At 46.0% G+C, this 13176-nt stretch overlaps 1 protein-coding gene across 1 annotated transcript in view; it reads right to left on the bottom strand.

Moving 5' to 3' along the window:
• Window positions 1–7801, bottom strand: part of DPP10 (dipeptidyl peptidase like 10) — a 244139-nt gene extending 236338 nt beyond the window's left edge. Inside the window, exon 1 of the mRNA XM_058840442.1 lies at window positions 7604–7801. Within this exon, the coding sequence (XP_058696425.1) occupies window positions 7604–7675 (72 nt within the window). The 5' untranslated portion in view covers window positions 7676–7801. The remainder of the gene's footprint in view (window positions 1–7603) is intronic.
• Between the last annotated feature and the right edge of the window lie 5375 nt (window positions 7802–13176).

The raw sequence follows: 13176 nt of genomic DNA, 5'->3' as shown, positions 1-13176 counted from the left end.
CAGTTACAGAAGATCATAAATCTCCAGCAAGACTTACATTCTTTTTGTTTCCTGCTGTCTATTTCAGATTCTTAGTGGTCCTCTTAAGTGAAACTTAGACCTCTCCTCCACCTCAAACTCATTCATTCATGTCAGTATATTTCTGTCTCGACTAGGGAGGCAATAAACACTGGTATGTTTGAAAAATAGCAAACAAATACTTACGAACATGTAAGAAACTGATCCAGTGTTGAAATGAAAAAAAAACCAAAGTCATGCAATGTAGTTGTATCAGGCCCAAGCCAAGTGAAAAAAAAAACCAAAATCATACAGCTGCTTTTAAATATATGCATGCATTCATCACCTTCTATGTTTGTTAAATCTGTGTAGCAAAGAGAGAGCAGCAGAACTGGACAGGGAAGCCATATCTGTTAAGGACTTGATTTGCACACTTCTGTATTTCTGGGGGTTCCATGGACCAGCTCCAGGCTGATCCCAAGGACCCAACACCCACTGAGAGCTGGTGCACCCCACATGTGCTCCTGGAGCACGTCAGCTTCTTTCATTTCATCCTCAGGGAATCCAGCTCACAGTCTGAAACTGCTCTGGGGTGCAGGACAGAATCCAGCAGGGTCAGTCAGGATTTGCTCACTGATCAAGTTTTAAATCCAAACTAAAATTCTGTAATGGGCTTACCCAACTGCAATGTACTGCAGGCCAAGGGATTCTTCTTGAACTGCACTGACTCAGGTCACCCAACCTTTAGAGCTATTACTTGTTTATTTAGAATTCATATTAGACCACTGATAGAAACACCTCTTCCTTAAGACTCAAAACTGTAGCACACCATCACTCATAATTAGGTGGACTTGTCCTCAAACCCTTGTTCTGAAAGTCTCCCGCAATAAATCCTGAATGCTTTGATTTAACCAGGCTCTTAAGCCTTAGGATGGAGAAGGGGAAAGGAGGTCAGCAGTCTCTGCACTGCCAGGGGCAGAGGGAACAAACACAGGGGATGAATGATCAGTCGCACTGGCAGTGTTTGATTTACTTTCTTGCACTTGCCCAGCACTTCAAGCAAGTTTAACAGTTTTCCCCTTGGAATTTGGAATTCCCTCCATATTCTCAAAAACAAAACTTCAATATTGGCCCAGTTTGTTTTTTTGGAAAGCTACAAAATGCTTTTCTTTCCTCTCCAAGGGAATTGCAAATTGCAAATATTGCCCCAGGCAATCTAAAATATGCCCCCAAAAGCTTTTAAAGAATCCTTATTTTCCTTAAATTATTACATTGTTTGATACTCCCTAATTGATTTTTCTTAGGCAATATCCTCCAAATGCCAGAGGGGTTTTATCTTATCTATTTTATCTTGGAATCGGTCAAAACTATTTACAGATTCTCTACATAAATAACACATAATAAGTTATGTGGCTATTGCCAGCAGTGTTAAGAAAGATTAAAAAAGGTCTTTTAGCTTCTGCCTCAGATCTGTAGGTCATCCAATGTCCTTCCTAATGGATAAATACAGTAATTTATCATCATCAGTCACCACCAGCGTTGTTCTTTTACTATCATATATTCATGAACGTCATTCGATGCAGCTGAGTGAAGCATAAAAGGAAGCGCATGATTAAAGTGCAAAGGGACAGAGTTTGAGACATCTGAGATTTTGTGACTAATGCATCGACTTGAGATATGACACAGGTCCTGTAAGACTTCAAAAGACAGTGTCAACAAGTCACAGGTACCTGCTGGCAGGACACAGGCAGGTGTGGCAGCAGGTGGGACTACCTGTGCAATGCTAAAGAAAGTCAAATATGTGAAATGCAAATTTGTGCACCCACAAGTCCTTCCACAGGTCAGACAAATTTCCAAACTCTTATTAGTTAAAACATAAAAACAAAACACAATAACAACAACAGTGATACCCCTCTAGGGATCACTTACTTAATTTTTTACTACCACCATGGGAAGAGAGTCTGTGGTCACATTTGTGTGTCACTAACACATGCATATGATCTCCAAATGCCTCCAAGTTATTAAAAAGTGCTAAAAGGATGGCTTTCAAATTTGAGAATAACATAAACAGCATCTCTGTTTGCTTAAAGAGTTCCTCCCTCTTGTTAATTATCAAAATAGCTTGCCTGAAGCAATACTTTCAATTGGAAGATGCTGGAAAAAAACACAGACAGGGTTTTTAAAAATAGCTAATACAATGTGTATGTTCAAATAGCTGAGGCTACAATGTAACCTACAGCTGCCTGCAATTCTTTCAAACACAAAAGAGCCAAAACGATTGCCCTGCTTCACAGTTTTTGATTCACTGCATTAAGTAATCCCTTTAATCCACCTGCAAGCAGAGGGCTCTACATGCTGGAGAGTCAGGTGCTGTGCGATGCTGCCCGGGTTCCCACACGCTGTTCTGCAAGCGAGGCACGCTGCAAAAAGGCATCAGAACCATGAGGGGAGGGCACCAAGAGCAAGAGAGCATCAGCACAATCACCCTGCCCTGTGTCCACCAGCAGAGATCTCTTTGTGGTTGTGCCCCAGGGCAGAGGCTGGATAAAGGACTGGAAGGGTCTTGAAGTTTTCTGCATGAGGAAAGTGATTTTCTGACACTCATCACTCCTGAATTTGAGAGGTGCAGAGAAACACCCTCGTGTGCTCTGCAGACACTGAAAAACGAGCGTGGCTCAAGCTCGCCCAGACTGGGCACCAGAGCAGGCACCAGATGGCACAGACAGCGATGCTCCTCAATTATTAACATCAGGAGCATCTCACCAAAAACGAGCCCGGCCCTGCCCCACGGAGCTCAGAGCAGAAGACAGGAACTGCAGTGAAGACGGAAGACAAGCTTCAAGCTTTGTGTGCCAATCACCACCATCAGGTACACGGCTGAACTACATCGAAACACTCACCAGACACAGAGAAAATGAGTAAAGGCCACATGTACTATTTGAAAGATGACACATCCTGTGCCTTCCTCAAGAATCTGAATCCTGAACAATATTACAAACCACCACAGGTAATACATTTTCCTATAAGCTTCTTGGGCAGCTGGTCACACAGTCAAAAGATACTGCAAGCCTGTAATCCCCCTTGCTGGACTCAGCACAGACACAGTGTGGCCTCTAGACAGCATAAGAAAAATAACTTTAAAGTTTAAGTTAAGATCCAAATGATAGCTCTTTATGAAATATTCTGGGCATAATAATATAACCTTATTTCACCACTACTATTGGCTTTTCTTATTGACTGTTTGTGACATTGTGCTGAACCTTGTTGAAACCAGTAAGTTGGGCAGAGCACCACAACAAAGCAAGGTAAAAGTTCCCCTAGGCTGGAAACATTTTTCCCTAAGCAGGAAAAATGCAAAGTCACTTTGGATTATGTACTAGAATTGGATTTCTTATTTCAGCCTGAGGCCAGCTCTGAACACAAACAGGAGTGGGGGACATGGACTTGACCACCTGACTAAATCTTTCAAGTACTGGAACTGTTGTGTGTATGTGATTAAAAGTTTCTGCCTGACCCATCAAGCTCAAACTGACCTGAGTGGGGCAAAGGAGAGCCCTTTCACCTTGATAAAAGCTCATTAAGGTGAATATTGCTCTGGACAGACACAGCTATCCATCAGTGCTTCTCCCACTACAAGATCAGAGTCTGCTTTGGGGAAAAAGGAGCAAAGCAATGAAGAAAGACATAAAACCAGAAATTATTTTGGCTCTAGTCCCTGCAAAAAATAAAATGCAGATGTCTTTTGTTCAGATGTACTTCTAGAATGTGCCACCTGTCTCGTGACCACAGAAACTGGTCATGAGACAGAAAAAGTCAACTCCTGAAATCAACAGTCAAGCAACAGTAGCCACTTGTCCTTGTTTTTTTCACTAAACATGTAATTTAAATGCTTACCAAATAATGTCCCAATTTAGTACAATACAATGTCTGATTTGACCTTGCCTGCTTTAAGAAGAATAATGTAGTAGATTCTGAAATTATAGAGGAAAAACAAAACTAAACAAAAAAGCCAACAAAAAAACCCCACACACACAAAAAAAAGCCCCATCAAACAACAAAAAAAAAACACTCACCACCTTTTTTTCTGTTTTAAAATCAATTTTAAAAAGGCATCAGGTTGGGAGAGTAAAAGAGGCTCAGGAGAAAATGATTATAAATTTCAAAGGTCTGTCTTCTGCACACACAAAGAACAGCAAGTAGCACCAGGTGGTGTAGATCATCTGGTTTTTTGTAAACAGACTGAAGCCTCACAAAGGTAATACCTAGAGGAATTATCTTAGTTTTTCATCTGCAAAGGCAGCAACATTCATCAACCAGCAAGTCATTCAGGCACATTATATTTTTCAAATATGTTGTGTCCACTGACTACCAAATGGTTGTGCCTTCTAAAAAAGATCACTAAACATCATTGTCCAAGACCCCAGGACAATTCTTAAGAGCTACAAGATGAAAAACACTCATTTTTGTCTTCTAAGGGGAACTGAAAGAGCCACATTAACTCCTGACACAGCACTCAAGTGACAGAAGTCTGAGCACTTGGATAGAGCATTCCAGAAATACAGGTAATTTACAGCTATTTTCCCTTCTACTGATATATCACCTGAACATAAAACTGTAATTTTTGCAATAAATATGACTCATCATTTAGCAGCGAGGTGAGAATAAATCTGGCTGATTTATCAAACTGAATGCCAAAACATCAATAGCACTGTTAATGGAAGTTGTTATTGGATGCCTTGTCCCAGGGGAGCCTTGGTTTAAAAGTACTACCAGAGGACGTGTTGGATATGAAGTTGTGTCCAATTATTTATAAGGTTATGGCTGTGGATGCTTCAGTCAGTCAATCCAAGCTTTTATTTAAAGTGGAGAATCCCAGCATTCGCCTGCTGTAATCTGAAATCCCATCTTGGGTCACAAATTTACCTGTAAATTTACCAGAAATACTTCACCTTTGGTATGACTGCTCTCAGAGAAATCTGTAAAACCAGACTTTGGAATCAGGAAACAGATTTACACTTAGAAGATCTTGGTACAATTACTTTTTCTTTCTAGGACCTTTTTCTACTTGTCTACCAGAAAAGATTTGCCGCCCTGCTGCCTCAGGAAACCCTTCTCAGAGCAGACACCTTCTTGTTATAAAGAGGTCAATAAGCTCCAAGTGTCAAAGACAGTGACACTACGAGTTCACACAAGCTCACCAGCAACATGCAGTGTGAAACATGAGCACAAGACAGAGATGGATTTCTTGAAGGCCCTGAGAAGGATGCATTTTCCATATGAGCAGGCCCATGAGTGCTGTGGGGTGTGGAAAAGCAGAATGAACGTATGAACTCCTGATCTTCTTCCCCCCATGCTCACTACAGAACCAACTCCACAACTGCAACCACGAAAAGCCAACAAAAAAGCTTTGAAACGATAATATCCTTTTGTTAGGATCACAGGCACATCACACTGCTGCACTGAGAATGGTTTCCAGCACAAACCTAAGTCAGACCCAGCCTCTGGTCCAGCCCTGCCCAGGGTGAGCGTGTCCCACAGATCCTGCAGAGATGCATGGGTGAACATCCACGATCCTGACCTCATTCTGCACAGAGCTCACTGCAGGACTCAGACCCCCATCCTTAAGAGGGGCATTCAGACCCATAGAAAGACTTGCTATCCACTAAAGGCAACATTTCGCATGCCATGCTGTTACATGATGTCCCTGTCACCTAAGACAGCAGGCAACCAAAGCTGCATCAGTATTACTTTAACCAAGATAAGTAAACTTGCTCTGAAAAACCCAATCCAAATATACAGGACTTCACACCTACAGCTCACTCAGCCAGGCCCACACACAAACCAGTGGCTGCCACATCCACCACTGAGAGAAGCTGAGAACTCCAGAGCACTCGGGCAATAATATTTCTATATTTAGGATAAACCTTAATATTTAGTGTGCTTTAAATTGATATCTTACTGCTGTTACTCATTATAACCTAAAAAAGCAGTCAAACCGGTAATTTTGTTCATACAATATTAATCCTCCTTTGAAAAGACCTCCACCTCCAACAACAATTGCCAATTCAACACTTCTGAGTTGAATATAAAGAAATAGAGATTGGTTAAGTTCAAGTACTTTTTATTACATCTAATAGCAGTACCCCTTTAAAGCAAAACAATGTCCTTGAAATTTATGAGCTCTGTGAACCTCTGAGCCTATTTAAAATGATCTTCACTTTTCCATAAATTCTACTATTTGCACAGAATTTAAGCACTGGTTGAAGTTACCCATCTATTTCAGATCATGTAACTTACGCAATTAATTTATTCAAGAAGGATCAAATGTATTATTTTACCAGCATTACACGAAAATGTGCATTTTTCAGCGGAGAGCATAGATCTTTAAATTTATTTAAATGAATGGGTTCACTGATACTGGACAGACTCCTCGGAGCTGAACGTGCAGCCTGGGTGTGCTTGCAGGACTGGCTACTCAGCCTCTGGCTGGCTAAAGCACATCTGAGCCCAGCAGCTTCCACTGCTGGCGTTTTTCACCCAATGCGAGTGTATCGAAGGAAAATTAAGCTCCGTGGATGGATATAGCAGAGAATGAAAACGTGAAATGCAGCTCCCCACGTCCTGCGAGCCCGTTCAGCGTGCCGGAGTTCCACACCAAAAGCGGCGCGCACGGACTATTTGCAAAAAAAAAAAAAAAAAAAAAACCAAACTGAAAACCCCTCCGTTGGAGTTCGCATATTTTAAGGTGCTTGGGGGAGAGGGAGAGCTGAGCGCTGCCGGGGGCCTCTCCCGCCGGGTGCCGAGGGCAGGTGCGAGGCTCCGGCTCCGGCACGACCCCCGCCCCGCCCCGGCTCCCGGAGGGTGCCCGGGGGACAGCCCCATCCCTCCCGATATCGCCCGGGAGCATCAGGCGCAGCGATCTGCTGATGAAAAACTTCGATTTTGTGAGCATGACATCCAAGTTCGGCTGCTCCCCGGTACCATCTCCCGTATGCGGACGCCGCCCGAGACTCGAAGCAAGCCGGTGCCGAGAATCACCGCTACCGAGAGGCATCAGCACCCCGCCAGCCTCAGCCCCGCCAGCCCACGGGGCGGCACCGTCGGGCCGAGGGACGTGACTGCCGCCCGGCCGCTGCCAAAATCCCCCCCGGGAAACCTCCCCGGCCTCCGGGGCCGCTCCCTGCCCGCCCCGAGCGGAGCGGGCGGCGATGAGGAGCGCCCCGCACCGCCGGCAAGCCCCGGGCCGCTCCCGCGGTGCCACCGCCGCTCCCCGCGGCCGGGCAGCATCCCCCGGCCCGAGCGGCTCCCCCGGCGCAACTCGCGGGGAAGCGGAGCGCAAACTACTGCGGGACCCGGGGCTGGCCGACATCCCAGCTCCCATGCGGGTCCGGACGAGGCTGGGTCCCCTCCGGGCGGCCCCAGCGCATCCCCGAGACGGCTCCGCGGAGCTCCCTCTTCCTCCCGGCCGAACCGCCCCGAGGGCGCCCGTATCCCCCGTTCCCCTCCCGCACACTTTTCTCCAGCTCCGCACAACTTCTCCGGGACGGCGGCCGCCCCCCGCCCCGTCCATCCCCGGCCCCTCGGCGCCTCCCGCCGCGGCTCGCACCTGGTCGGGCTGCGGCGGCGGCGGGTTCCCCCTGCCGCCCGGGTGCGCCGGCTGCTCCTTCATGGCTGTCATCGCAGGGGCTCGGCGCGGCGCCTCTCACTGCTGCTGCGGCCCCGGGCACCCCTCCCTCGGCGCCAGCCGCATGACACCAGCCTCCCCTGGAAGTGGCGCGGCGGAGGAGGAGGAGGAGGAGGAGAAAGAGGAGGACGGGCGGGGGGCGCGGAGCCGCCGCCGCGGCAGCGCCGCTACCGCAGTGCCCCGGCGCGCCGGTGCTCAGGGGGCGCTCGGCCCCGCCGTGCCCCGAGCCGGGGGGCGGCCGCGCATCAGCGCCGGGCGCGGCCGCGGAGCGCCCCGAGCGGGCACGCTCTGCCCGCCCGCCCCGCTCCCCCCGCTCCGCCCGCCGTGGGCCGGCCCGCCGCCGCCAGCAGGTGTCACAGCCGCTCCCGCCGGCCCGGGAGAGACCATCCGCGCCCCCGCCACGGGGGCGTCGCTGCCGGCTGCGGCGGGGCCGCGCCGCCGAGACCGCCCCGCGACCGCCCCGCGGGGACCGGCCCCCGCCGCTGCTGCCCCGCCGCCGGCCGCAGAAACCACCGGAGGGGCTAAAGGGAAGGAAAGGGTGAAGGGAGCCCAGCCACGCTGTTCGCCGGCTGTAGCGCTTCTGGTGCCGCACGGTCCGGACTTGCCGGGCAGGGCAGGAGCTGTCCCGCCGCTGTCCAGCCCCGCCACGGCGCTTCAGCAGCGAGCGGCCAAAGGCGCATCTCCCCGGCTGTACCGGAGCGAATGTTGCCAGCCCCGGCCTGGGAAGCTCGGCGTGGGGCATCACAACCCTGGTTTGCACTAAGATGCTCCTCTTGGGAAGCCCGAGGCAGTGAAAGGGGTTCCAAGGACCGTTTCAGCTGAACTCAGCGCAGGAGGCCTTGATGTGGAACTAGGAAAAAGGAGAACATAAGGGAAGACCACAGGGACCCAGTTTACCCTGTGTCCCAAAGCCATATCATCAGGTAGCTTCGAGGGGTGTTCTGTGTAAGGATGACTAAAGCAGACCATCTCAAATTTCATTCTAACCATCAAGAAGTAAATGGCTGAACTGTGAAGACAGATGCTGACTCAAGGCATAGTGAAGCCTTTGTAAGGGAAAGGAACCTCAAACCCAAGCAGGTGGAACACCTAGGCTTGGGCTGCTTGTTAATTCAGGTTGGTTTCATGCCCCAGCACTCAGGAGGATGGAGAACACAGGAGTGTCTCCATGCAGGAGATGGAGCACTGGGATGGGAATGCATGGCTGGCAGGAGAGAGAGCCCAGCACTCTTAGTCAGCCTGGGTCTCAAGAGGCTGCCAGATAGAAGGAAAGCTGTCAGCACATAGTGAGAGGAGCTTTTGATCATTTTTAATATATTTTGCATCAAAACTCTCAAGAAAGGTCAATTCTGACTACATGGTGAACATAATTAATAGCGGTGACAGAGATCTAAGATTTCAGCCTGTGCTGGGAACTGTTTAAAAAGGGATGGGAAGAAGACATGGGACTGAGGAACTACACACCAGGCAGCCACAGAACTGGGAGAACTGAGTGTTTCCACCTTCCACTATCACCCATCGCCCTGTTGACTTCTCCATCAGTCAAGAGGCACAAAAAAACCCAAGCAAATGAACTTTGTAAGCACCCTAGACAAAAACTAGACGATGACTAATAGCCACCATTAATTTGTCAAGAGTTTTATCATGTCAAACAAACCTAATTTCTTTCTTTATTAGGCTAACAAGCCTGTCAGTAGAAGAGCAGTGAATGTCACCTAGATTGCCTCACAAGGGCTTCCAGCACTGGAAGTTTCATCTGGACAGTTTCATCTGGTACAGAAAAACATCAACTGAGTAGAACTAAAACAAGTACCCACAAAACTGTTTCTCCAGCATCATTTCCATTTGCTCTTGCCAGCACTGGCAGGGCAGCTCTTGAACACAGGAGGCAAGGTCAGGGAATGCACAGCAACACAGACATGTAACAAGGACAATCAGAAATGTGGCGAGCACGTGCTCTGATGGGAAACGGAAAATAATCTGGATCAGTTAAGAGAACTGGGAGCTGATATGGAAACTATGTTCAAATGCTTAAAAGGTGCTACCAAAGAATGAAAATAATCTCTTTATTGTCTAAGTGTCTCGAGCACTATGAGTATAATTGGTGATGCCTAGAGTAGGAGAACCATCTAAATTAACTCACTCAAACTCTTTTTGTTGCTAACTTTATGATCCCTCTCCAGCAAAACACCAAAGGCCCCTGCATGAGACCCAACTACAAGATTGTTCTCACCTGCACAGTTACTTTCCCTCAGATCAGGAATCACCATTTCCTGTGCTTCTCTTCACAGCATCTCTTCCCTTACCTCTCCCTTTTACATATCTATTTTCTCTCTTACAATTCATTATTTCCCATCCCTGCTGCTGTCAGCCCTGTCCCTTTACTTCTTTGCCCTGCCTTGCTGCTGTCTCTTTTTGTTTAACATTTGCACTATGCAAAGAAAAAGCAAAAAGGGCAGCAATGGTGGCACCTTGTGCATTCCCACATCTATTGCTCTGCTTTGCTTCCACAGATCAGCCTTCACTGCCAACCCTGCCTTAGTTTTGGCTGCATTCTGTTGGGCTTGGGGTCTTGTTTGCACTGAGCAATGTACAACACAGGGAGACTCAGATTTCGCCTGTGGCCTCTAGGTGCTACAGTAATACAAATAATGTCTTAGAAGCAGACATGTTCTGATTCATGCTGTTTATGGCACAGGTCTATTGCAACTCAACTAATTACTGGGCCCTCATCAAAGCTGAAGAATTCTAATGATTTGGGGTTTGAATAGGCGTGTTTCAATCAAGATTACTTTCAGCTCGTTTTCAATAAGACCCATTGTGATGGAGTTCCACTGCTAATCAAGAAGGAAAAAGACATTAGCAGACATTTAGCTGAAGTTTGGCTATTCATTGACAATATATTCACTGTGAGGTTTTATCACTCTAATGGACTGAGATATGCAGCATAAGTTTCACAAAGGTTGAGCATGCTGGCTTGGGTTTTCATAAATCAATTAGAACTATGGGAAACAAGTATTTTTGGGGTAGGACTTTGGGAACTGTCTGTGTACACAATGATTCTTATCTAAAGCTTCCTAAAATAAAGGCTAAGACTCTTATTTACAGCACTAAATCTCACCTTCTATCATTGTTTTTATATGTTGGTTCATTGGTTTATAGTATTGATGCTTTGGTGATATTTAATTAATTTACCAGTTTTCACTAATGCCCTCATCAACTTTAATTCAGGTCTTTTTTAGCAAATTACTGTTTAAAAGTAATTTGACTGGGCTGTTTAAAGGAACAGACATTTTACAGCTGTTAATAGGACACATCTTTGAAACTGGAGCCTGGAACTAAAACTGCTGCTATATGGGTGAAGAAACAAAGTTGTATGGTGGTTATGGTGGTTCCTTGAACCATTTTCACCCAAACACCTCATGGTATCACCAGGGAAAGCATCTAAGACTTGGGTGAGAGAGCTGCAGAAAGCAATAGAATTATGGTCTGAATGAGTTCTTTTACAGCTGCATTAAATTAATCCACCTTTCAATTTTATGTTACAGACTCCTTGTAACTTCCTCCATCTTCACACATGAGATTTGGGTGCATGAGTCAAAACACAACATGACTATTTTATCTTCCACATGAGCTGAATATCAGCTCCATCAGAGTATTATCCCATCACTACAGCTCGCGTTGCATGACTCAATTACACATATGTTGTGTTCACACAGCAGACTAACGTGCAGCAAAAATTTTGGACAGGCAGCCAGAAAGCCAGGAAACTGTTTGAGAAGTAAAGGGGCCAGACATATGTGCAAAAAGAATACAGCACAGGATGCCACATGTAAGGGGAACTCTCCCTTCTCTTGCTGAAGAAGCCCTGGTGGTTTATCACCCTCCAGGGTGATGTTGGGAGCATGGCCAGTGCCAAAGGCTGCCTGTGTGCCACTTGTTAATCACTCCAGAGCCCTGGGACATGTGCTGGGAGCTGCAGGGCCTGAGCTACAGTGCACACAGACAACCTGGTTATGATAAAGTGATCAAGTGATCAAGTGATTTCACTGCCTTGTGTCACACAGATGCTGCTCTGTACATGCCACCACGAAGAGGTGCAGCATTACTGGCACAGTGCAGGTCCAGGCCCTTCCTTTGGCAGTGACTTTTATGTTCCATAAGTTTGCTGCTGCTCCAGTGGGAATTTCAAAGAGCAAACCTGCATCAGTTTTGTTTTCTGTATGTTTTATATGGCCCTCTTTACTGTGTGATTGCAGTGAACGTGTAAGCAATACCTATTGAAGCATTCCTATAAAAATAAGAAGTCACTTATAACCTTTACATCCAGTTGAGTCATTCCTACAGAGAATGTTTGTTTTTTTTTTGTGTTCAAGGCAATTGGTCACAGCACCAAGTCTGACAGAGTTCAAGAAGAGTTTAGCCAATCCCCCAGGACACACGTGTGACTCTTGGGGATGGTCCTGGGAAGGGCCAGGAGATGGATTTTATGATCCTTGTGGGTACCACCCCACTCATCCTATTCTGTGATTCTGTAGTTGGGACCAAAAGATTGCCAATCACATCTAGTCAAGAACTTCAGCACTCTTAAAACTGAGGGGAAAAGACTCTCATCGTATCACCCACTACACCCACTGCGTAGTCCAGCTGATGACTTTATGAAAGCTTCAAGGTCATGGCTTGAGAGATTGGAAGTGACTTTTTCAAATCAAATCTCATGAACAAACTCTGATTGTGGATTTCTGATTTATTTTTAAGCTCTGGCAACTGGACTAAAAACAAATATCCTTGAAATCATATAGGTGAATTTAAAAATCAAACTAATGTCACCAAAACCTAAGAAAAGTTAAGATGACTGTTCCTCACTTGTGTTTTAAGTGGATTTGTGGGCTTGCAAAAACTAAAGATAGTTCTCCAGAAGAAAACCACTCTGAGTCACATAAAGCTGAAAAACAGATTGTGGTTTTGTACAGAATGTTTTTTAAACTATGGCTTTAAATAACTGAATATTTGAACTTTACTTCTTAAGAATTCTTTGATAGAGGGAAAATTCCAGGCACCTTCTGCATTTAGAAACATATTACTTTTTAATACCTGCTTCAGTGAAAAGCTATTTTCTTTGTGAATAAATTGTACTCATGTTTTTCTCTCCTTGTCTTGTTTCAGATAAAACAATCAATGCAAACACTGAGTTAATACAAATAAATGCAAATATATTCCAGCAGGAAAGTTACAAGACTTATTAAAATACACATGCAAATATTTCAGCGGAAGTACAGAGAACAAGACCAAGTACAGACAAAAATAACTCTCATTATCCATCAAACAGCATATTCTAACAATAGTTCAAAGTTCAAAGGGAAGGCCTGACCTACTCCCAAAGCCTCTATGAGGCAATTCTGTCCAAATGTATTACTGGAATTTAAATCCTAATGGCACTTCCACCAAAAGATCTCACAAGCAGTTCACTAACATGAAACAGCTGAAATACAAAT

The sequence above is a fragment of the Poecile atricapillus genome, chromosome 5 (assembly GCF_030490865.1).
Source record: "Poecile atricapillus isolate bPoeAtr1 chromosome 5, bPoeAtr1.hap1, whole genome shotgun sequence".
NCBI classification, from domain to species: domain Eukaryota; kingdom Metazoa; phylum Chordata; class Aves; order Passeriformes; family Paridae; genus Poecile; species Poecile atricapillus.
This window is presented reverse-complemented; position numbering and strand designations above follow the sequence as displayed.